We start from the raw sequence: 25373 nt of genomic DNA on the forward strand, positions 1-25373 counted from the left end.
CAACAGAGTACATCGGGAAACACACACTTTACCTTTACGTTTTATTTAATCCATTTTAGAATAAGGCTTTAACGTTAAAGAAATGTGGAAAAGGTAAGAGGTCGGAATACTTTCCAAATGCACTATATGATAGCTGGCTAGCTTTAGCCTTTAGGCCGATGCTTGCTTGTTTTTAATATAAGCTCCCTGTCTGTTCTGTCAGTAAAGGAAGGCAGGAAGGCAGCTAGCTAGTTAGCTAACTAACTAACGTTACTTGTTGGTGGCCCTTATTATAACTAACCTGGCAAAAGCTAGCTAGCTGGAGCGAGGGTCAGGTAAGTAAGTAACGTTAGATAGATAGTCACACAGCTTTTCCATTGAAACCGCCAAAATACGTATTCTGTTGCAGCCCCTCCTCTCCACGCCTACACCTGGGCGGTGGTGGAGAAACACAGCTCTGACGAACTTTAGGATCTACTGCACAACACGTAGGCCTATGCTGCAAGCAATGTACATTTGACCTCCTGGATTGAATCACATTCTGAGGCGACACAGATAGGCTACGTTGGTGGGCGAAGCAGACTGCTGAGTCTGGCCAGAGGTGTAGGCCTATTAGCTGTCCATGGTTCTGAAATGTTTCGGCCTCAAACTATGTACCAAAGTTACACCAGCAAAGTTGAGGTACTGTCAACAAATATTCCCTGTCCATGGTGCTGAAATTCTCTGCCTCAAAGTGTGTGCCAAAGTTACCACCACTTCCACTAGAAATGTTGGGGTTAACTAAAAATCTAAATAGTGGCCTTCTGTAACAGCACAGCCTGGTGGACATGCTGCAAATCTGCCTGTCAAAAGTACCCACAGGGCTAAAAAACTGTCTGAGATCTGAGTGGGTGCTGCTCTGTCTGCAAGTATTAGTTCCTCAAATCTTCCTAAACTAACCACCAGTTACACCACAAATGTTTTGATTATGTTCACTAACCATCCAAAGCAGGATATATTTTTAAAAATTGCCTTTAATTTTCCCATCTTCCTCTGATTTGCATAATGCATTTTAACAGCTTGTTCCACAGTAGTGACATTTGCTCAGATTGTCCCTGTATGTCCCATGCGCAAACATATGAATGTTCAGACCCAGATCTGAAAGGTCAAGTAATATTGATCCATGACAGAAGACGTCACGGTGCCGTTCTCTAATGCTCTGTGGACAGACAGCGGCAGGAGACTGCGCAAATGTTGGAATCATGCTTAGCATTGTTTCCGGCTCCTCAAGTCACACGGTGGCCAGTGTCTTGATCCACTTGATAGTTTAACCAGAATGTTTTCATTCTGTCATTTTTTTTAAACAAATTAATACATAAGTTATGTAATCATTACTGACTTAATCACTTGATGAATCCACAGTTGTTCATATTGTTAAGTTGTTTACAACAAAATGTTTTATATTAATGTTATATGAAAGCTGAAGTTTATACAGTAGCTTCATGTTGATTTTATTTTGCGCTCATATGTAAAGGTCTCCACCTGAACAGCGAAGGAGGTGGGTGTGGGTTTGTGACTGAGGCTTGTTCAGAGTGCGTAGCCTAGTCGAGGTGGAGGTCAGTTAGACAGACGCGCACTGTTGCAGACGGACGTCTTACTGTTGAGTGCAACAACCTTGAGTTTACCGTGGGTTCGTACAGAGTTCACAGTTCGATGAATACAGTGTAAGCTATTCGAAAGTCTTCTTCTCAACACCCTCTGCGAGAGGGGCGTTCTTTTGAGACGGAGCAGAGGGTGCACCTCAAATGCATCGTCGTAAACTATTTCGGTATCCACACAGCCATGTTGGTGCTCTTGAAAAACGACGTGACATTAAAAAAAAGATATGTTTGCACACCGTTAAAAGGACATTTTCAACTGTGCGCATTTTCTTTAATAACATTTGAACTCTATATCAGGAAGGCTAAAAGTAATGTATTTATTTTGGACAAGCGCACAAACGTCAAGGATGACGCCATATGTTTATTGTAACAGATAATAACGGACATTTTAGACTTGGATTAATGGTCAAAGATCCTTGACAACTTTTGATGGGTACTGTTGTGGGGGGGGTTTTTCACAGTGACGTGAACAACTGTTGAATCTCTGAGGAAAACTATTTTATTTTGTCTCTGTCTCTATGCTCTCCATGATGAAATATCAATTTTTTTCTCTCTGCTCTCCATGAGGAAAACTGTCATATTTTTCACTCTGGCTCTCTCAGCTCTCTATCCTCACAGCCTCCAACTCTATTTCACCAGTTTCTATCCTGAACCATTTTTTATTTTCAACGATAAACCTAAAGAGACAGATGATGAGCAGTGTGTAATTTGTTCCATAATAAAACGATGCGTCGCGTCCCTAACACCTGTTGAACGGTGATTATCCTACGTAATGGCTTTCCGGGGCGGCTGCTGTTGTGGCTTCGGTCCCTTCAACGAGGATAACGCCAGGTTCCTTATGTTAGCAGTGTTCATAATCCTTTATCTCCTCTGCGGTGCCGCAGTCTTTTCAGCACTGGAACAGCCGATCGAAGTGGAGGCGAAGGAGCGCTGGGGGCAGCGGTTTGAACAGTTCAGCCAAAAGTATAACCTTAGCAAGAAAGAACTGAACAACTTCTTGAGGAACTACGAGGAGGCGAACGTGGCTGGGATCCGCGTGGACACCATCAGACCTCGGTGGGACTTTACCGGTGCGTTCTACTTCGTGGGGACCGTGGTCTCGACCATAGGTGAGATTTGCTGTAGCCTATAGATCACATCATTATCACATATCATTATCACATATCATTATCACATATCACAACTTACTTGAGACAATATTACATGGCAATTAAAAGTGTAACATATTATAAATGGCCAGTTGTTGACAATATTTTTCAGCTTTCCAAAACATGTAGTTCTTAGACTAATGTTTTTTTTGTATTATTTATATTTGCAAGGTTTCCCAACCATCTCCTAAATCAAATCAAATTTGAGCTTGGGAAACCCTTGTGTAGACTATAGGGATATTATTATATTATGAATAGGCACCATTAAATGATTCCAATACTAGAACAATCACAGCCAACTAAATTATGCTTCAATATGCATGTCCATCAAGTTCTAATTAGGCTTATTGTGTGTCTTGTAATTGGTGTGAATATGAAAACCCCTTCAATTAGTGCAGCCTTGAGTGCCAATTACTAGGAATCTCCTCCGCAGGCATAGCAGGATCTCTCTCTGTCTGGGTGATATCAGACCCTGACTGTGATGCAAAACAAAAGCCTGGTGGGGAGGGGATGTTCATGACATAAGGGACAATCTTATCTCTGTTATTTTGTAGCTAAGCAACACAGCTAAAGGCTTTAATGTCTCTTAATTACTTTATTGCTTGACAACAAATAAAATAAATGGATTTGGACAAACTCAGCTAATGCGTTTCTATTTAGTACTGAAATACTATATACAGACCATTTATGTTCTGTAATTAAAAATAGAGTAAGATATATAAAAATACTGCTTCCAATAGAGAAGGATATATAACCATACTGCTTCCTATAGAGAAGGATATATAACAATACTGCTTCCAATAGAGTAGGATAGATAACCATACTGCTTCCTATAGAGTAGAATATATAACCATACTGCTTCCTATAGAGTAGAATATATAACCATACCGCTTCCAATAGAGTAGGATATATAACCATACTGCTTCCTATAGAGTAGCATATATAACCATACTGCTTCCTATAGAGTAGGATATATAACCATACTGCTTCCTATAGAGTAGGATATATAACCATACTGCTTCCAATAGAGTAGGATATATAACCATACTGCTTCCAATAGAGTAGGATATATAACCATACTGCTTCCAATAGAGTAGGATATATAACCATACTGCTTCCTATAGAGTAGGATATATAACCATACTGCTTCCTATAGAGTAGGATATATAACCATACTGCTTCCTATAGAGTAGGATATACTGCTTCCTATAGAGTAGGATATATAACCATACTGCTTCCTATAGAGTAGGATCTATAACCATACTGCTTCCTATAGAGTAGGATCTATAACCATACTGCTTCCTATAGAGTAGGATCTATAACCATACTGCTTCCTATAGAGTAGGATATATAACCATACTGCTTCCTATAGAGTAGGATATATAACCATACTGCTTCCTATAGAGTAGAATATATAACCATACTGCTTCCTATAGAGTAGAATATATAACCATACCGCTTCCAATAGAGTAGGATATATAACCATACTGCTTCCTATAGAGTAGCATATATAACCATACTGCTTCCTATAGAGTAGGATATATAACCATACTGCTTCCTATAGAGTAGGATATATAACCATACTGCTTCCAATAGAGTAGGATATATAACCATACTGCTTCCAATAGAGTAGGATATATAACCATACTGCTTCCAATAGAGTAGGATATATAACCATACTGCTTCCTATAGAGTAGGATATATAACCATACTGCTTCCTATAGAGTAGGATATATAACCATACTGCTTCCTATAGAGTAGGATATATAACCATACTGCTTCCTATAGAGTAGGATATACTGCTTCCTATAGAGTAGGATATATAACCATACTGCTTCCTATAGAGTAGGATCTATAACCATACTGCTTCCTATAGAGTAGGATCTATAACCATACTGCTTCCTATAGAGTAGGATCTATAACCATACTGCTTCCTATAGAGTAGGATATATAACCATACTGCTTCCTATAGAGTAGGATATATAACCATACTGCTTCCTATAGAGTAGGATATATAACCATACTGCTTCCTATAGAGTAGGATATATAACCATACTGCTTCCTATAGAGTAGGATATATAACCATACTGCTTCCTATAGAGTAGGATATATAACCATACTGCATCCAATAGAGTAGGATATATAACCATACTGCTTCCTATAGAGTAGGATATATAATCATACTGCTTCCTATAGAGTAGGATATATAACCATACTGCTTCCTATAGAGTAGGATATATAACCATACTGCGTCCAATAGAGTAGGATATATAACCATACTGCTTCCTATAGAGTAGGATATATAACCATACTGCGGCCAATAGAGTAGGATATATAACCATACTGCTTCCAATAGAGTAGGATATATAACCATACTGCTTCCTATAGAGTAGGATATATAATCATACTGCTTCCTATAGAGTAGGATATATAACCATACTGCTTCCTATAGAGTAGGATATATAACCATACTGCGTCCTATAGAGTAGGATATATAACCATACTGCATCCTATAGAGTAGGAGATATAACCATACTGTGTCCAATAGAGAAGGAGATATAACCATACTGCTTCCTATAGAGTAGGATATATAACCATACTGCATCCTATAGAGTAGGATATATAACCATACTGCTTCCTATAGAGTAGGATATATAACCATACTGCTTCCTATAGAGTAGGATATATAACCATACTGCTTCCTATAGAGTAGGATATATAACCATACTGCATCCTATAGAGTAGCATATATAACCATACTGCTTCCTATAGAGTAGGTTTTTTAACCATACTGCATCCTATAGAGTAGCATATATAACCATACTGCTTCCTATAGAGTAGGATAGATAACCATACTTCTTGTCCTCTGATAAGGGAACTAATGGATGCCCTGCACTGTGAATCCATTGATTTTGGGTGAAAGCCGAGAGGCAGCCAGTAATTGGAAGTAAATGGAGAGAGAGGTTTTTTCCACCTGAGTGCCCACTGTTAGAGTGACAACTCACAGGGAACAGAGACAGCAGTCAAGGGCTGGACTGAATGAACTGGACTCATCGTAGGATTCATCACGGCTTTGCTCTCTGTACATCAGTCTATAAGGAGAGCACAACCTGTAAATGTTTAGAGACCACACAGAACATTTGTTTAAAATATTTAGATGGAGTTAAATGCATTGGGTCCCGCTCCCTGAGCAAGGCAGTTAACCCACTGTAACCCTGGGGCGCCAATGACATGGATGTCGATTTAAGGTAGACATATTTCAGTTGAATCCATTCTTTTGTACAACTGACTAGGTATCTCCCTTTAAATATTTGATCTGTGTTGTTGAGATGTGACCCTGAATGCAGCAAGTAAAACGCCTTCAGAATGATCAATATGGACTGAAGGTTCAGAAAGCTGGGCATTGGGCAGGCTGAAACGCTCACAATGGACTGAAGGATCAGAAAGCTGGGCATTGGGCAGGCTGAAACGCTTACAGACAGACAACATAGTGTACATGTAAAACAGTCAGTTTCTGTAAACTATTACAATCACGGTCAAAGGATAGGATAATGTCTACAGTCTGAAAAGGCACACTATTGTCTAGTGCACTGAATTGGACCAGAGCCACACAGTGAATAGGGTGTCATTTCAGACATATCCTATATCCCTGTAAGCCTTGAAGACTGGCTGTGAATACTTATGCATGTTTTACGGGAACAGGACAATGTTCTCAAATCTTTCAAATGCCAAGTCAATGACTTAAAAATCAATCATCGCGAATGACAAAAAAAACATTGTACAGCTTTGAAATGAAGGTATTGATTCTCCTCCACTGGGCTGAAAGATGGCATGCCTAGAGTGCAATGGAGTGGTGGGGCTGGAGCGAGAATGAGAAAAGAGAGAAATAAAACGTGTGAAATGTGTGCGTGATACTTGTATCTGGGGACTGTGTCATGTGAGCTATGTCAAAACTGTTCGCTGCTCTGGCACCCCAATGGTGGAACAAGCTCCCTCACGACGCCAGGACAGCGGAGTCAATCACCACCTTCCGGAGACACCTGAAACCCCACCTCTTTAAGGAATACCTGGGATAGGATAAAGTAATCCTTCTAACCCCCCCCCCCCCCTAAAAGATTTAGATGCACTATTGTAAAGTGCTTGTTCCACTGGATATCATAAGGTGAATGCACCAATTTGTAAGTCGCTCTGGATAAGAGCGTCTGCTAAATGACTTAGAGACATTTAACATTTACATTTATCTCATAAGGTGCCTTTCCACCTGTCTGTGAAAGCTGGCAGTAAACAACATGCTTAGACTGACTGGTTTATCATTGTGAAGAAACAGGATCTTTGAAAATAATATAACTAAACAAAATACTGCATTCATTGTTCAGTGTGATCCAGTTTAGTTGGTCACACTTTTGTTTTCTATTGGTAATGTATCTATGCAACGATGTAATGGCTAATAAATACAAGCAAATACATCATTATTAGTTTTGACCAATATTCTTTTCATTCAGTTTTCTTAATAATAACATCTTCCTCCATCTTGTTTTCCAGGGTTTGGGATGACCACGCCAGCGACGATCGGTGGTAAGATCTTCCTCATCTTCTACGGACTCATCGGCTGTGCCGCCACCATCTTGTTCTTCAACCTCTTCCTGGAGCGTGTCATCACCGTCATCGCCTTCGTCCTCAAGTTCTGCCATGAGCGCCGCCGCCGCAAGGCCATGCTTCCCCAAAATGGCTGCCGACGCCTCTCTGAGGGCAGCGGTGGGGGTGGGAGATGTAGCAGGGGGGAGGGGCTAGCTGGGTGGAAGCCTTCAGTATACTGTGTTATGCTGATCCTTGGCGCCGCTGCCATCTTGGTTTCCTGCTGCGCCTCAGCAATGTACTCTGCTGTAGAAGGCTGGGGGTATCTAGACTCTCTGTACTTTTGCTTTGTGGCGTTCAGCACCATCGGGTTCGGTGACGTGGTGAGCAGCCAGAGGTTGGCGTACGAGGAGGGGAATGTGAACCAGACGGCATACCGGCTGGGCAACTTCCTGTTTATACTGACAGGTGTCTGCTGTATTTACTCGCTGTTCAACGTCATCTCCATCGTCATCAAACAGGTGGGATTATTATTATTGTGTGATTGGATGGTTTTCATCGATGAATCCATTTTATTATGTAGAGTGACTCAAGCCCCTGGTAGTGTTAGCTTGCCAACTCCATTGTACTTAGGGTGAGTTTAGAAATTCACTCTGGCAAACTACTCTGATTTCAGAGCTCTCGTCTGAGTGTGCCAGAGCGCAGAATAAGTGCTGAATTTACAAATGCGCAACACCCGCTGAATTTGACCGGTGTCAGTAAACGTCGGCAAAAAAACATAATTAAACTGTTGCCAGCAACACAGTTACAGTCACCAACGCTCTAGATAACATGAAAACAGCCCAATCAGCTCTGCTAAGGTGAGTGAAATGGTCAGTGGGAGGTGTTCTCTCAAGCTAGCCAATTTACGAACACAAACTGTTTGTCATGACAATACCATAAACACTTGGCAAGAGAGCAGAAACAGACTGGTTAAAATTGTGCTTAGAAATATACTGAACAAAAATATAAATGCAACATGCAACAATTTTGCTCAGTTACAGTTCATATAAGGAATTCAGTCAATTGAAATAAATGAACTAGGCACTAATCTATGGATTTCCCATGACTGAGCAGGGGCACAGTATTAGTTTTTCCCGACAAAAGGGCTTTATTACAGACAGCAATACTCCTCAGCACCGCAACCTCCCCCTGCCCCCTCAGACCATCCCGCAGGTTTAGAAGCCGGATGTGGAGGTCCTGGGCTGGCGTGAATACACGTGGTCTGTGGTTGTGAGGCAGGTTGGACATACTGACAAATTCTCTAAAACGACGTTGGAGGTGGCTTATGGTAGAGAAATTAACATTTTAATTCTCTGGCAATATCTCTGGGGAACATTCCTGCAGTCAGCATGCCAATTGAACTCACCCTTAAAACTTTAGACATTTGTGGCATTGTGTTGTGTGACAAAATGGCCCGTTTTAGAGTGGCCATTTATTGTCCCCCACCCGTCAGGTGGATGTATTGTCTTGGCCAAAGAGAAATGCTCACTAACAGGGATGTAAACAAATTTCTGCGCAACATTTGATATAAATACATTTTTTGTGCATATGGAACATTTCTGGGATCTTTTATTTTAGCTCATAAACCATGAGACCAACACTTTACATCTTGAGTTTATATTTTATTTTTGTTCAGTATAAATTGTATTATTCTTAATCTCATTCTAGGTGCTGAACTGGCTGTTGAGGAGGATGGAGGCACCATGTCACTGCCCGAGGAGGGGGGGCCACCACCCCCAGCAGAGACTCCCCCGAAGGAACGTGGTGGTCCCCGGACATCTGAGGGCGCAGCGGGACCTGTCCATCGAGACAGACGCGGTGAATGAGAGCGAGGTGGACGGGCGGAGGATGTCTGGAGAGATGATCTCCATGAGAGATTTCCTGGCTGCCAATAAGGTAGAGGGAAGATGGAGGACATGATGTATACTGCTCCCAGATAAGGGCTCCCGAGTGGCGCGGTGGTATAAGGCACTGCATCTCAGTGCTAGAGGCGTCACTACAGACCCAGGTTCGATCCCAGGCTGTATCACATCCGGATCGTGATCGGGAGTCCCATAGGGCGGAGCACAATTGGCCCAACGTCGTCCGGGTTACGGGAGGGTTTGGCCAGGGTAGGCCGTCATTGTAAAATAAGAATTTGTTCTTAACTAACTCGCCTAGTTAAATAAAAGATAAGACCTTGTTCAAATGCATATGTCAAATACTTAGGGCTCCAGATCCTGGAGCATTTGGTACTGTGAACCACACTATAAAGCATATGTGGAACACAAACTAATCCTGGTCCCTGCCCAGGTGGTCAGCTTTGCTGCTATATCAATGGCTTTCTTTTTCACTGCTATGTTTTGTGTCTGGCACTTGTTTGATGGCTATTTAGAGTAGTTCTCCTCTCTCTTTCTCTCCATTTCTCAGGTGAACCTGGCCATCATGCAGAAGCAGCTGTCAGAGATGGCTAACGGTCACCCTCGCCAATCAGGAACCAACTCCCGCCACGGCCACAACGGCTTCTCTGGAGGGGTGGGTGCCCTGGGCATCATGAACAACCGCCTGGCAGAGACGAGCGTGGATAGATAGATCTGGCAAACCACCATGGTGAACATATAGGCCAGACTGATTAACTGGCCAGAGAGACAGTCACCAGAAATTGGCTGGCCAGAGAGACCGTCCACGGAAAATACATGAATCTCAATGGAACTCAGTTGAATGAATAGAGAAAGAAAACAATATTCCAGGAAAATAATTGACCTCATGGACTACAGCCTGATCAGATATCATTAAGTCAGAATATATATCACATATTTGGCATGGGACTTATATATCAAATCAAATTTTATTGGTCACATGGTTAGCAGATGTTATTGCGAGAGTAGTGAAATGCTTTTGCTTCTAGTTCCGACAGTGTAGCAATATCTAAAAATTCCACAACGACCTAATACACACAAATCTAAGTAAAGGAATGGAATAATAATATATACATATAAATATATGGATGAGCAATGACTGAGCAGCATAGCAGTGTAAGGCGCTGAGGGAGTGAATGAAAGACGAGGGCATTGTTTCATAACTAGAGATCCAGGAGAATAATTGACCTGAAGTACTACCTATATGGAGACGAAGTCCCATTAGATGCACTACATGGCCAAACGTATGTATGTGGACACCCTTTCAAGTTAGTGGATTTGGCTATTTCAGCCACACCAGTTTTTTTTTCGTTTTTTTTTTCCTTTATTTAACTAGGCAAGTCAGTTAAGAACAAATTCTTATTTTCAATGACGGCCTAGGAACAGTGGGTTAACTGCCTTGTTCAGGAGCAGAACGACAGATTTGTACCTTGTCAGCTATGCTCTACCACTAGGCTACGCGCTAACCACTAGGCTACACCCATGCAATCTCCATAGACAAACATTGCCAGTATACTGGCCTTACTGAAGAGCTCAGTGACATTCAACGTGGCACCGCCATAGGATGCCACCTTTCCAACAAGTCAGTTTGTCAAATTTCTGCCCTGCTAGAGCTGCCCCAGTCAACTGTAAGTGCTGTTATTTTCGAAGTGGAAACGTCTAGGAGCAACAACGGCTCAGCCGCGAAGAGGTAGACCACACAAGCTCACAGAACAAGACCGCCGAGTGCTGAAAAATCTGTCCTCGGTCGCAACACTCACTACCGAGTTCCAAACTGCCTCTGGAAGCAATGTCAGCACAAGACCTGTCCGTCGGGAGCTTAATGCATGGCAGAGCAGCCGAGCAGCCACACACAATCCTAAGATCACCATGCGCAATGCCAAGTGTTGGCTGGAGTGGTGTAAAGCTCACCCCCATTGGACTCTGGAGCAGTGGAAACATGTTCTCTGGAGTGATGAATCACGCTTCACCATCTGGCAGTCCGACAGACGTATCTGGGATTGGCGGATGCCAGGAGAATGCTACCTGCCTGAATGCATAGTCTCAACTGTAAAGTTTGGTGGAGGAGGAATAATGGTCTGGGGCTGTTTTTCATAGTTTGGGCTAGGCCCCTTAGTGCCAGTGAAGGGAAATATTAACGCTACAGCATACAATAACATTCAAGACAATTCTGTGCTTCCACCTGTGGCAACAGTTTGCGGAAGGCCCTTTCCTGTTTCAGCATGACAATGCCCCCGTGCACAAAGTGAGGTCTGTACAGAAATGGTTTGTCTAGAACTTGACTGTCCTGCACAGAGCCCTGACCTCAACCCCATTGAACACCTTTGGGATGAATTTGAACGCCGACTGCGAGTCAGGCCTAATCGCCCAACATCAGTGCCCGACCTCACTAATGCTCTTGTGGCTGAATGGAAGCAAGTCCCCGCAGCAATGTTCCAACATCTAGTGAAAAGCCTTCCCAGAAGAATGGAGGCTGTTATCACAGCAAATAGGGGACCAAGTCCATATTAATGCACATGATTTTGGAATGAGATGTTCGACTAACAGGTGACCACATACTTTTGGCCATGTAGTGTACCTCTGTCAGCCACTCCACTCCACTCCGTCTCAAAGATTTAAAGACATGAATGATGCATGCTGGGTCATCAGCTGGGGTGTGTTAGTGTGTGACACATTCACCCACATCTGGATCAGGACCAACTGTAGCTAGTGCTGGAATCTATTGGTTACGGTTACTGAGGCAGTTTCCATGGTAACACCACAGAATACAGAAAGAGACCTTGTAGCTGAGGGGTTTTAAGACCTTGTAGCTGAGGGGTTTTAAAAACCTTGTAGCTGAGGGGGTTTTAAAGACCTTGTAGCTGAGGGGGTTTTAAAGACCTTGTAGCTGAGGGGGTTTTAAAGACCTTGTAGCTGAGGGGGTTTTAAAGACCTTGTAGCTGAGGAGGTTTTAAGACCTTGTAGCTGAGGAGGTTTTAAGACCTTGTAGCTGAGGGGTTTTTAATCCACACTATGATATTCTATATACAGTATCACCAGCGGATAACAACTAACCAACAGACTGTTCATCATTGCGACCACAAACATCCTATACTTTCACCCTGACCCTGAACATACTGGGGAAAATAGCCTCAGCAGAAAAATACTTTGATTGTCCAGTGTATTTCTGTCTGAATGAACATGACAAGTCTGCAGCTTCTGTCCATCAGCTATACTGGGTTTTTTTCTGGCACTGCTCTCTCTCACTTATGTTTTTAACACATTCTGCAATGGACAGAAACACCCAGGCAGCACCATTACAAACCAATGGAGCCCTATCTATTCTTACCAAACTACAAAACGTAATATTCTATTCTTTAGAGTAGTGTTTCACAACAACCCCTACAGCATGCTATTTTTCTATTTATTTTGTTGTAGCCCCGGACAAGCACACCTGTTTCAACTTGTCAACTAATCATCAAGCTCTCAATAAGTTGAATCAGGGGTGGTCGCATGTAGCCACTAGCCAGGAACTCGGTTGAGATGTAACATGGGACAGAGATGGAGAAAGCACGGACAAGTAAAAGAAAAGCCAGACTTATAAAGTGGGCTAAGGAACAGAAGTTGGGCTTTGGAGAAACGCCATCAGTGCATGCTCTGCAAACAATGCAGTGGATGAAGGCATGGCAAGTGCGTGGTGAGCAGATAGACGTGGTTATGGACGGCAAGGAAGAAGATGATACGAGTGTAGTGGGAAGATGTGTGTTGAGGAAGAATGGCGTCAGACATGATAAAGAAGAATCTGGACCAGTATGAGTGACATCTCTGGAGAAAGTGGACCCTTGCCTTTTGGATGATCCATTTGTTGTTTCAGGGTGGGTGAGAAAGGAGTTGGGTGTAGTTGAATCAGTAAAGGTAACCAGTACTGGACTTGTTATATTTGTTTGGTGTTTCTTCTGACCAGAGGGAGAAGACGCTCCGTGTCACGTAACTTGGGTCAGGATCTGTTTCTTGCTCTTAGGAACAGGGCACCATTGAAAGGAGTGATTTCTAGGGTAATGTTAAGTGTGGGGGTGGACCGATTAAAGTTAAAGTCCTGGTGTTTGTGATGCCTGCTGTTTAATGCGACGCAGACCTGATGGGGAATGTGGTGAAACAGAGGAGTCATTGTCCTTTTGAGTTGTGAGTCTCTACCAAAGTCATGTTAGAATGTATCAGTTATACTGTTGGAGCACTTGTCCAGAATCCACTGCGCTGTTTCAGGTGCAACATTTATGGTCCTGTTGCAGCAGTGTGTAGGAGGGAGATTCCAAGATGCGGGAAGTGTGCAGGAGGGCATGGGACAGACGATTGTGTAGTTTTGGTGGATAAAGTTGTCTGTGTCAATTTTAAGGGTGCCCATGTTGCTGGGGATCGGAAGTGTCCGGTGAGAGAGAGGCAGATTGAAGTGGCCAGAGTCAGAGTAGTGCAGAAGGTGTTGTATGCTGAGGCAGTGAAGAAAGTGGAGGAGGATGGGTCAAGGTTGAGGAATGCTGAGAGGATCCCTGTGAGCAGTAGATCTGTGCCAGTACAGAAGGATAGGGTAATGAGTGAGTTATGCTTCAGTAAGGTTCGCTTCTTAGCATTCATAACAATGGTTATCAACTGTACAGCAGAGATGGAACGTAAATAACAGAAAATAGATGGTGGTGGCAGCTGCAGAGAAATACTTGGGTATACGAGATGTGACTCCAAAAGAGTTAGGGTGTGTTGAGTGGTGGTGTCCCGTCCTCCCAGGATGTTGGCATGGTGCAGGAGCAGATGGGGTCAAAGTAGTGGAATGGGGTAGTGGGTTTTTAATGAGTGTATGTGGCAGCTGCAGAGAAGTACCTGGGTGTATGAGATTTTACTGCAGAAGAGTTTATGGGGTCGTGATTTATATTTATGAAATAGTGGCGTATAGGGTTAGTTGGTGGTGAAATAGGGGTATATTGGGTTAGTTGGTGGTGAAATAGGGGTATATTGGGTTAGTTGGTGGTGAAATAGGGGTATATAGGGTTAGTTGGTGGTGAAATAGGGGTATATAGGGTTAGTTGGTGGTGAAATAGGGGTATATAGGGTTAGTTGGTGGTGAAATAGTTGTATATAGGGTTAGTTGGTGTTGAAATAGGGGTATATAGGGTTAGTTGGTGTTGAAATAGGGGTATATAGGTGTAGGGTTAGTTGGTGGTGAAATGTTTATTTTTCCATTTCTTTTCAAAAACAATATATGAACAGGAATAAGGAAGATAATTGAATGCAGGTAGGCCGTGACTAATCTCACACTTTAGTACATTAGGTGGTGGTGTATGCACCTTGAAGTTGGATGCGATCCGCCAATCCCAGAGAAGAAGAAGAATTTAATCAGGTGAGTTTTTCTGGGACTACAACAAAAAAAAATTCTGTTTGGGCGTAGTCGAGGAGGTGTGAAACACTGCTTTAGAGATTCCATTTTAGAGTTTACTATGAGGACTGTGATCTTGTGTTGACGCACCACAATGTAACAGCATACAGACTAACAATGAAGAATAACTTTTTTTGTCCACATCTATCCAGGCCTGGTCCGGCATGTACATAATAATACTGTGAAAATGAAACGAGTCACTCTGGGTTGTTTCAGCTGCTTTGAGCTCATTCTTTCAATCACAGAGTTATGTTCTTGTTCTATTCTGGAACGAGAGATCAAGAGAGACGAATGAGAACGTGAGAGATGAATGAGAAAGTGAGAGACGAAAGAGAGAGATAGACCTAGACAGATCTGTGAAAAGGAGAGCCAGTCGGGTTGAAGAAAGAAGTGACGAGCAGAGGGAGAGCAGCAGAACTGTTCAGATCAGAGTTTACATTATGCAATTGGTTGGAGCAAGGGTGACGTACTCTTCTTCACTCACTTTGTGAACGCACCGGAAAAGATGACAGGGTGCTGGTGAGACAGAATCCTCCAGATTCCCTGCCTGTTACGTCACAGTGAACGTTACTGCTGAGACTCCTCCAGATTCCCTGGCTGTTACGTCACAGTGAACGTTACTGCTGAGACTCCTCCAGATTCCCTGGCTGTTACGTCACAGTGAACGTTACTGCTGAGACTCCTCCAGATTCCCTGGCTGTTACGTCACAGTGAGCGTTACTGCTGAGACTCCTCCAGATTCCCTGGCTGTTACGTTACAGTGAGCGTTACTGCTGAGACTCCTCCAGATTCCCTGGCTGTTACGTCACAGTGAACGTTACTGCTGAGACTCCTCCAGATTCCCTGGCTGTTACGTCACAGTGAGCGTTACTGCTGAGACTCCTCCAGATTCCCTGGCTGTTACGTCACAGTGAGCGTTACTGCTGAGACTCCTCCAGATTCCCTGGCTGTTACGTCACAGTGAGCGTTAGTTCTTCAGAAAAGCAGATAAAACCAAAGCCTCAGAAATAACAGCATGCCACGTTGAGAAGCAGTACAATGGGACTATGGAAGTGTGAATAGGCTATAGCTTAGCCCTCAGAAGGCCTGTGAGTCATCACATGAATGTGCTTTGTGATATTTCTTTACCAAATGGTCATGAAATGATTTGAAATGACAGTAACGCTCAACCAGAATATTATTGAGAATAATAGAATACATCTGCTACTTGTCACTAGAACATTGTTTGCTACTTCGAAATGTAATTCATTTTGAAACCACTAATGTATCATAAGATGACTATACTGTTGACAAAAAAATAGTATAGCGCTGAAACGAATGAGTCAAAAATATGAATACATCTGAAATGACCTTGTCTGGTGGTCTTGTTTTGAGTGAAACCATATTCTGAAAATAAGTCTGTTCTGAATAATGAACAATTTAAGTGCCAGATATCTTCAAACACCTAGCTAAAACAACACACATTTTTTTTTTTTTTTTTTTTAAGGCCCAAGTCGTCAAATGGCACTGCTGTACTCCTTTGAATCAAAACAAAGTAATCTTCACATAATTCAAAGAGCATTGTGAAGTACAGCCTCTGGATAAACTTCAACTGTGTATGGCGTACATATACTACTACAGTTAGGTTGCTATTTATTTAACCTTTATTTAACTTGGCAAGTCAGTTAAGAACAAATTCTCATTTAAAATGACGGCCTAGGAACAGTGGGTTAACTGCCTTGTTCAGGAGTAGAACGACAGATTTTTACCTTGTCAGCTCGGGAATTTGATCTAGCGACCTTTTAAGTTACTGGCCTAATGCTCTAACCACTAGGCTACCTGCCACCCCACATAAAGAGAACAAAGAAGACAATGTGCTGAAGATGACAGTCTGGTGCGAGTAATCTCACTTTATCACAGAAATCACAGTAGTTGGCTAATGCCCTGCAGGATGGAGAGTGAGTGTGAGAGAGAGAGAGAGAGAGAGAGAGAGAGAGAGAACCTCCTCTGCTCCGTTTCGCTGACAGAAGGTGTGAGAAGAGTAGAGGTGAATCTCTGTGATCTTCAAAGCTCCCGTCCGATCACATGTACTCGCAGCGGCTCTTTGTGTTGTTCGAAGCTTCTGTCACATCACATGTACTCGCAGCGGCTCTTTGTGTTGTTCGAAGCTTCTGTCACATCAAATGTAGTCACAATGGTTATTTGTGTTGGTCGAAGCTCCCGTCACATCCAATGTTGTCACAATGGTTCCTTGTGTTCAAAGCTCCCGTCACATCAAATGTAGTCACAACGGTTCTTTGTGTTGTTCGAAGCTTCTGTCACATCAAATGTAGTCACAACGGTTCTTTGTGTTGTTCGAAGCTTCTGTCAGATCAAATGTAGTCACAACGGTTCTCTGTGTTGTTCGAAGCTCCCGCCACATCACATGTAGTCACAACGGTTCTCTGTGTTGTTCGAAGCTCCCGTCACGTCACATCACATGTAGTCACAACGTTTCTCTGTGTTGTTCGAAGCTCCAGTCACATCAGATGTAGTCACAACGGTTCTCTGTGTTGTACGAAGCTCCCGTCACATCACATGTAGTCACAACGATTCTCTGTGTTGTTCGAAGCTCCAGTCACATCACATGTAGTCACAACGGTTCTCTGTGTTGTTCGAAGCTCCCGTCACATCAGATGTAGTCACAATCGTTCTTTGTGAACTTCCTAGTGGTTGATGGGTCTTTGCATCTACCAAGTCATAATTTCCTTTATGCCCAGCACAACCCCACTGCCACCACACTGGACAAACACATGTAGCAGTGCTCACTACATGAGCTACGTTACAATTACCACCAAGTGGGTTAACCCTTTTGGCGCGATACGTAAAGTGTTAGCCTTTCACACCAGCGACCCAGCTTTGCTTCCCTGCCCCACCTTTCGCTACATTGGTGTCAGAAGTGAGATGGCGTGTAATGGGGATGAGTAGTCGAAGTACAGGGACATGCCTTCCCATTCGGAGGGGGGCAGTGTAGTGATCATCGCTATATGAGCCACGTTACAATTAACCAAGTGGGGTGAACCCTATTGGCACGATCTGTAGGGTGTTGATCTTTCAATCCAACATCCCAGGTTCGTTTCCCTGCTACAACCAATAAAGATGTGTTGACAAGCTGGATGGTCCTTCCTTTTCAGGTCATGTGGTTATATAAAAACTCTCCCTATAACAAGAGAGTGAAAAGGTGTTGACATTCTGAGCCTGTTTAACACTGAACAAAAATATAAACGCATCATGCAAAATGTCAAAGATTTTACTGAGTTACATTTCATATAAGGAAATCAGTCAATTGAAATTGATTCATTAGGCCTTAATCTATGGATTTCACATGACTGGATATATAGATACTCATAGATACTTTTTTAAAGGTCCGGGCGTGGATCAGAAAACCAGTCAGTATCTGGTGTAACCACCATTTACCATATGCAGCGTGACACATCTCCTTCACATACAGTTGATCAGGCGGTTGATTTTGGACATTGGAATTTTGTCCCACTCCTCTTCAATGGCTGTGCGAAGTTGCTGGATATTGGCGGGAACTGGAACACACTGTCGTAAACATCAATCCAAAGCATTCCAACCATGCTCAATGGGTGAAATGTTTGGTGAGTATGCAGGCCATGGAATAACTGGGACATTTTCAGCTTCTGGATATTGTGTACATATCCTTGCGACATGGGGCCATGCATTATGCTGAAACATGAGGTGATTGCGGCGGATGAATGGCATGACTATGGGCCTAAGGATTTCATCACGGTATCTCTGTGCATTCAAATTGCCATCGATAAAATGCAATTGTTTTGTTGTCTGTAGCTTATGCCTGCCCATACCATAACCCCACCCCCACCATGGGGCACTTTGTTCACAATGTTTTCATCAGCAAGCTGCTTGCCCACACGACACCATACACACTGTCAGCCATCTGCCAGGTACAGTTGAAACTGGGATTAGTCTGTTAAGAGCACACTTCTCCAACGTGCCTGTGGCCATCGAAGGGGAGAGTTTTCCCACTGAAGTCGTTTACGATGCCGAACTGCAATTAGGTCAAGACCCTTGTGAGGACGACGAGCACACAGTTGAGCTTCCCTGAGACTGTTTCTGACAGTTTGTGCAGACATTTTTCAGGTTGTGCAAGTCCACAGTTTCATCAACTGTCCGGGTGGCTCGTCTCAGACTATCCCGCAGGTGAAGAAGCCAGATGTGGAGGTCCTGAGCTGGCCTGGTTACACATGGTCTGCGATTGTGAGGCCAGTTGGATGTACTGCCAAATTCTCTAAAATGACAAGGGAGGCGGCGTACGGTAGAGAAATTAATATTACGGCCGACTGAAGCATACGGCCGACTGTTGTTCCCACACGGCCATAGCCCAGGTGAGAGCCCTCCCTGACATCAGCGTGATGAGGTACGCTATCTTCGAGCAGTCCGAGGGGAAGGAGGAGGGCTGCAGCTTGATGATGAAAGAACACTGCGTGAGAAACACCCATCAGGTTCCCAAATCTACAGCGAAGCGTTCCGGGGAGGTAAGCGGGGTTCTCGGGAAACCGAGGTGGCCGGGGAGGCCACGCTGCTAACAGCTAGGTTACTGAGGGTTAACAGCTAGGTTACTGGGAGGTTACCATTGTGGTAGGCTGCCTGACAGACAACCCGTGTAATTGCTCCAGCAATGTGTTCAACATGCGGTCATGGCATTCCCTCAAGGTCAGGAACCCTTCCATAAGACCATGAAGCAACTCCTCATGCCTTCCAATGATGGCTCCTTGGGAGGAGACGGCGTTGCGTCTGCTGGGTCCGTCATTGCCAGTTCGTACTGTCAAGATGCAGGAGAAGACCCAGATGCAGACAGTTTCTAAGTAACAAAAGAGTCCGAATGGTACAGAACGGCAGGCAGGCTCATGGTCAGGGCAGGCAGAAGGGTCAAAAAACAGAAAACTAGAAAACAGGAATTAGAGACAAACAGGAGCACGGGGAAAATGCTGGTAGGCTTGACAAAACAAAAGAACTGGCAACAGACAGAGAACACAGGTATAAATACACTGGGGATAATGGGGAAGATGGGTGACATCTGGAAAGGGTTGGAGACAAGCACAAAGACAGGTGAAACAGATCAGGTTGTGACATTTACTGAAACCATTTCCTGTGACGACTTGGATACCTCCTGTGCCTTGACAAGTTGTTTCGGCCTGTTGTTTCCAAAGTTTTATTTTGTTCAGAAATGTTTGTGTCAAAACCTGCTGGTTTGGACTGGATGTTTTCCAGCTAGATAGCTAGTCCTGTGTTCTTGTATTGCTTCCCCCAGCGTATGAAGGTGTAAGTTGCAATGGAGCCCGCCTCATCTGAAATAGCTAACAAACGTTTCCAGCGCTGTCGAAGCTTTGTTTATTACACTCTTGTCTGGAACAATATTGACAATCCGGAGTTCCAATGTGGCAATTGTTTGCTTCTGGAGGATTACAGGAATGAGGTGGCTATCCTTAGCAAGAATATATCAATTTTGCGAGAACTTATGGGGAAAATGCAAATTGGAACTTTCTCGTTCTCAACTCCTGTGACTGGACATCGCTTGGGCCTGATGGATGTATCCCCACCTTGTCATCTGTCCCTATCCGAATGGCCAGTGCTACCTGGAACTTGCCTGCCAAGGAAGTCTTCTCCATCTACTTCTTCTCCTCCTCCATCTTGTAGTGGAGTAAACGGAGAACAGCAAGAGATTTGTTCCAATCAGCGCTGGTCACAAGTCATGGAAAACGAAGGCAGCGGCTAAACGGACTAGAGTGTCTGCAAGAGGTCAGAAGCAGATCGACATGATGAATAGCTTTGCCACCCTGGTGCCTGATCTACCTGCACCTTCATTGCTGGGATTGCCTGTGTCTGTGACAGCTGTACTGACTCCAACAGTGGCTTCGTCGTCGAGTCCTTTCCCTCTCTCAGGAACTGATGGGGCTTTGCCTGCTGTGGGAGGTCTGGACCTATCGCCGGGAGCTGCAAGTGTACACTATCCTGGTTCTTGTGGGCCCGTGAAAGGTTCCACGAATTGTGTGAGGGGTAGAAATGGGCGGATTTCTCCGTCCCCTTCTACGGCCCATGTATTGGGAAGTTCAATGGGGAGAAATGTCTCAGTCCCTGGAGGAAAAACGTTGTGCTATCCAGGAGCACTAGCATAGGACATCGATAAGCTGCACACATATATTTCAAACCTGCATCAGGAAATTGAGTCTATCATAGTTCATGTGGGATTCAAAGACATTATGAAGAGCAGCTCAGAACAGCTGAAGATGGATTTTAAATAACTGATTGGGTCTCTGCTTGACACCAACAAAAACCCCATAATATCTGGCCCTTTGCCCTCCCTAAATCATGACACTGAACATTTCAGCTGGCTTTTAGCCCTCCATAACTGTCTACGTGACTTTTGTAGCCCTGTGGGTGGAACATTTATTGAAAATCATACACCCTAATTACAATACCACCCAATTTGGTTAATCCAAATCATATTGCAAATTTCATATGGCAAATGCCAAGTGTCACACCCCAAAAATCCTATAGATGAGCGCACTCCACCATGGATTTTCTTATTGCAAATGTAACACAAGTCAACCCCCAAGAGTCAAATTTAGAATTTTTATTTTTATTTTTTTTAAACTTATCACCCCCTTAAAAAAGTGCTTTCTGGACCGTTTTTCGAAATTGCTTCGATTTTTTTTGTCAATTACACATGTATAAGAACTATATGAACATATTTTATTGACATAATTTGTTTAGTTTTTTTGCTTGTACATAAGGCATATGTTTTGTCCATTTGCAATATGATTTCATAGGAAGTCAAAAGTGACCATTTTTTCTTTTTTTTGCCAAATGCCATAAGAAATGTCCAAATGAAATGTCCAATTAATTATTTTTTTGTCAGTTATACATGTAAGGGAAGACTCCCCTGAAATGGACAAAAATGAATGGGATCTTATTGGCACCGTACGAAAGATTTACACGATGTACAATACCACTCAAATGGATGCCGTTTCATTCAAAACATATTGCAAATGCCTTATGGAAAATGCCAAGTGTCACACAGCAAAAATCCAATAGATGGCGAGCGCGCTCCACGGTAGATTTTCATATTGCAAATGCACATCAAGTCAAGACCCAAGAGTCAAATTTTGAAAATGTGAAAAAATTCAAAAACGTATAACCCCCTTAAAAAAAGTGCTTTCTGGACTGTTTTTCAAATTACTTTTGATTTTTTTGTCAATTATACATCTATAAAAACTGTATGAACATACTTTTGTCATATTTTGTCATATTTTTTTACTTGTCCAAAAGGCATATGTTTTGTCCATTTGCAATATGATTTCATAGGAAGTCAAAAGTCGAAGACAAAAGTCAGTGAACCATTGCCAAATGCCATAAGAAATGCCCAAATGCAGTATGAAAGTATTGAAAGTGCCAAATCAAGATGTTATGTCGATTTGCCATGTACGATCATAGGAAGTCGGTTTCCAAACCCAAAAGTCAGTGAACCATGTCCAAATGGCATTTATACTGCCCAAATAATATATAGCACTATGTTAAGCCATAAATCAACCTATATGGTCTATTTTTCATGTATGATGAGGGAGAAGTGGGACTGTTTTTTAACAATTTTTGGAAAAATGTCCAAAATGACCAGGGGTGCCCCCTATTGGATAGGCACGGGTGGGGGGTGCTCCCTACCCAACAGTAGACCCCTTGCACCCCCTAAAGGCATTAAAAACCATTTTAAAAATGTGCTCCTGGTAACCCATTCCAATCACCAGGCGCACGGCTGTCCATTTGCAATATGTTTCAATAGGCATTTACCATCACAAACTTGACATGCTCAAAAATACTGCAGAAATGCAAAATTGACTGGCCCGATGAACTCAGGATGGCCATGCAGTGATAGTGGTTCCTCTCCATCACTCCTTGTGTTGATTTCATCATGTCCATTTGGTGATGTTTTTTCACTGTTGAATCTTATTGCAAATGTACTGTCCATTTACAATATGTTTCAATGGGCATTTACCTTCACGAATTTGACATGCTCAAAAATACTGCAGGAATGCAAAATTGACTGGCCCGATGAACTTGGGATGGCCGGGCAGTGATTCTGGTTCCTCTCCATCGCTCATTGGTGTTGATTTCAGAATGTCAATTTGGTGATGGTCTATCACTGTTTAAACATATTGCAAATGGACAAAAGTCAGCCAGCAAGTCACCGTCCATCAGTCAATTAGATATCATTCTGACACCAAACTGATCCAAACTGACACCACACCCACTTTTTCCAACTCGTTTAGAAGCCAACTATCACATATTTCAGAGCAGGCCCAAAATTCACAGCGCCTTCTGTTTAAACCATAATAAAAACATAAAACACGTAGTTACGTTCTAGTTGCGGGTCCAGTTCTGACATTATGTGTAGGCCTAGCTGAGGCGACCCCAAATCCCAAGTTTCGGCTCGATAGGTCATTTGGAGCCCGAGCAGCAACCTTAATTGGTGCTGAAAATCCACATTTTCCTGCCGTTGCTACGGGGTCCTTGAATGAGCTATCAGATAGAAATGTTAGGTTCCGTCTCTATGGGCCGAGGCGGTTTCAATGCACCTAGTCCTGCGACTCTGGGACTTTTCTAAATGTCATAATTTTCGTGATGGTCAAAATGAATTAAAGTTATTGCAAATGTACGAGGCTGTTTCTCGGTCTGAGAACCTTCTAGAGCCACATAACTCACCGTGCACTATCGATTTGAGCTCTAGAACAGGTTTATAACGTTTCAGAGCTCTAGGTCTGACGGTTCTTTGGTAGTTTGAACAAAGGTAACTATTGCGGGGTCTGTATGTCTGTAAGCCCCACACTGTGTCCCTCTGTCCTTGCTGTGTTTGTGTGTGAGCTTTTCTTGGAAATATGATGGGAGACATGACTGATTTACAGTTCATGAGGGTTACCTAGTCACACATATGAAGTTTTGGAAAGATGTGACTTTTTAACCCTTCAAAACAGACACTGTGACCCCAATTAAAGGCACTTCCGGTTGGCACAGGAAGTAAACACATATCCTCATTGGGGTAGGCTTTTACAGAATCCTGAGTTTTTTAAGTCTTTACATTAAGAACTGACTGATTTACACAGGGTTGAATGCACTATTTCTCACAAACTGCAGATTGGGTATGGCAAAACACTTTTAGGGTGATTTTTAACCACTTCCGGTTGCTCCAGGAAGCTTAGAATTGACACAGGTAGACCTCATAGTGGCCTGATGGATTGTCATCGAAGACAGGTTCATAAGGCATTCATAACCCACATAGGCTTCAGGTTGATTTTAGGGGAGCAGGCAATGTATTCCTATGGGGCGAGATGTCATTGTAATCTGTGAGATGAAAAACCCTGTTTTCACTGTTAAGGGTTAATGCCACATGGTCAAGGTTAGGCTTGCACATATCAGGAGGACCTTAGGAACATTCCTGAGGTTGAATTGTCCTTCTAACCCTAACGGTTCCCCCAAAAGCACCTGAAATTTAGGGCCAGGCTTAATTTTGGGCCTACTTTTTTCATGGTCGTTGCGCTTAGACCGAGTGAGCTACGGTCAAGCGGGCATCTCATTGAACTCAGCACAGCCTTGAGATGATGGTAATGCCATTGCAGGCTCTGTGTGTCTTTAAGCCCCGCACTGTGTCACTCCATCCTTTGTGTGTGTGTGTGTGTGTGTGTGTGTGTGTGTGTGTGTGTGTGTGTGTGTGTGTGTGTGTGTGTGTGTGTGTGTGTGTGTGTGTGTGTGTGTGTGTGTGTGTGTGTGTGTGTGTGTGTGTGTGAGTGAGTGTTTTCTTTGACATCTGTTGGCAGAAATTACTGATTTACAGTTCATGAGGGTTGCCTAATCACACATATGAAGTTTTGGAAAGATCTGAACTTTTTAACCCTTCAAAACAGCCCCTATGACACCATTTTAAGGCACTTCCGGTTGACACAGGAAGCTGAAAGTGGAGACGATGCGGGAGCGGATGACAGCCATATGGCCAGTAGTGAGGGAACATATGGAGAAGGCCCAATGCGCCCAAGCCCAGGTCTACAATCGAGGAGCCCAGCCCCGAGAATTCCAGGTGGGAGACCTGGTGTTGGTATTGATCCTCACGGCCGAAAGTAAGTTCCTGGCAACATGCACAGACCATATGAGGTGGTCGAGAAGCTGGGACCTGCCAATTACCGCGTACGACAACCGGGGAGACGGAAACCTCAATAGATTTACCATGTGAACCTGTTGAAGAAGTGGCACAAGCGGACAGCCTTGGCCGTGTTATGGTCGGGACCCAGGACGCCAACGGTACCAGTGGTGGTCCCGAGCAATGAGGACCTCAACCCGGCCCAGAAGCAAGAGCTCAGGGAGCTTGTCGATCGGAACACGGCGGTGTTCTCCGAGAAGCCGGGCCGCACGACCCTCATTGAACACCACATCCATACCCGGCCCGGGGAAACGGTAAGAAAGTGGCCGTATCGGATTCCAGAGGCCCGACGGAAGGCCGTGAAACAAGAAGTGAAGGCTATGCTGAGGATGGAGGTCATTGAAGAGTCCCACAGCGCATGGTGCAGCCCCATCGTGTTGGTGCCCAAACCGGACGGTAGCCTCCGTTTCTGTAATGATTTCTGGGGTGTGAACGACATAAGCGTAT

General features: G+C 43.5%; 1 protein-coding gene across 1 annotated transcript; it reads left to right on the top strand.

Moving 5' to 3' along the window:
• The first annotated feature begins 2391 nt into the window (after window positions 1-2391).
• On the top strand, window positions 2392-9955 carry kcnk13b (potassium channel, subfamily K, member 13b). The gene is made up of 4 exons (XM_029764503.1): window positions 2392-2728; window positions 7310-7863; window positions 9053-9280; window positions 9794-9955. The coding sequence occupies exons 1-4, from the start codon at window positions 2392-2394 to the stop codon at window positions 9953-9955; spliced, it is 1281 nt and encodes a 426-aa protein (XP_029620363.1).
• Window positions 9956-25373: the final 15418 nt, after the last annotated feature.

This window comes from Salmo trutta, chromosome 1, assembly GCF_901001165.1.
Source record: "Salmo trutta chromosome 1, fSalTru1.1, whole genome shotgun sequence".
Lineage (NCBI taxonomy): Eukaryota > Metazoa > Chordata > Actinopteri > Salmoniformes > Salmonidae > Salmo > Salmo trutta.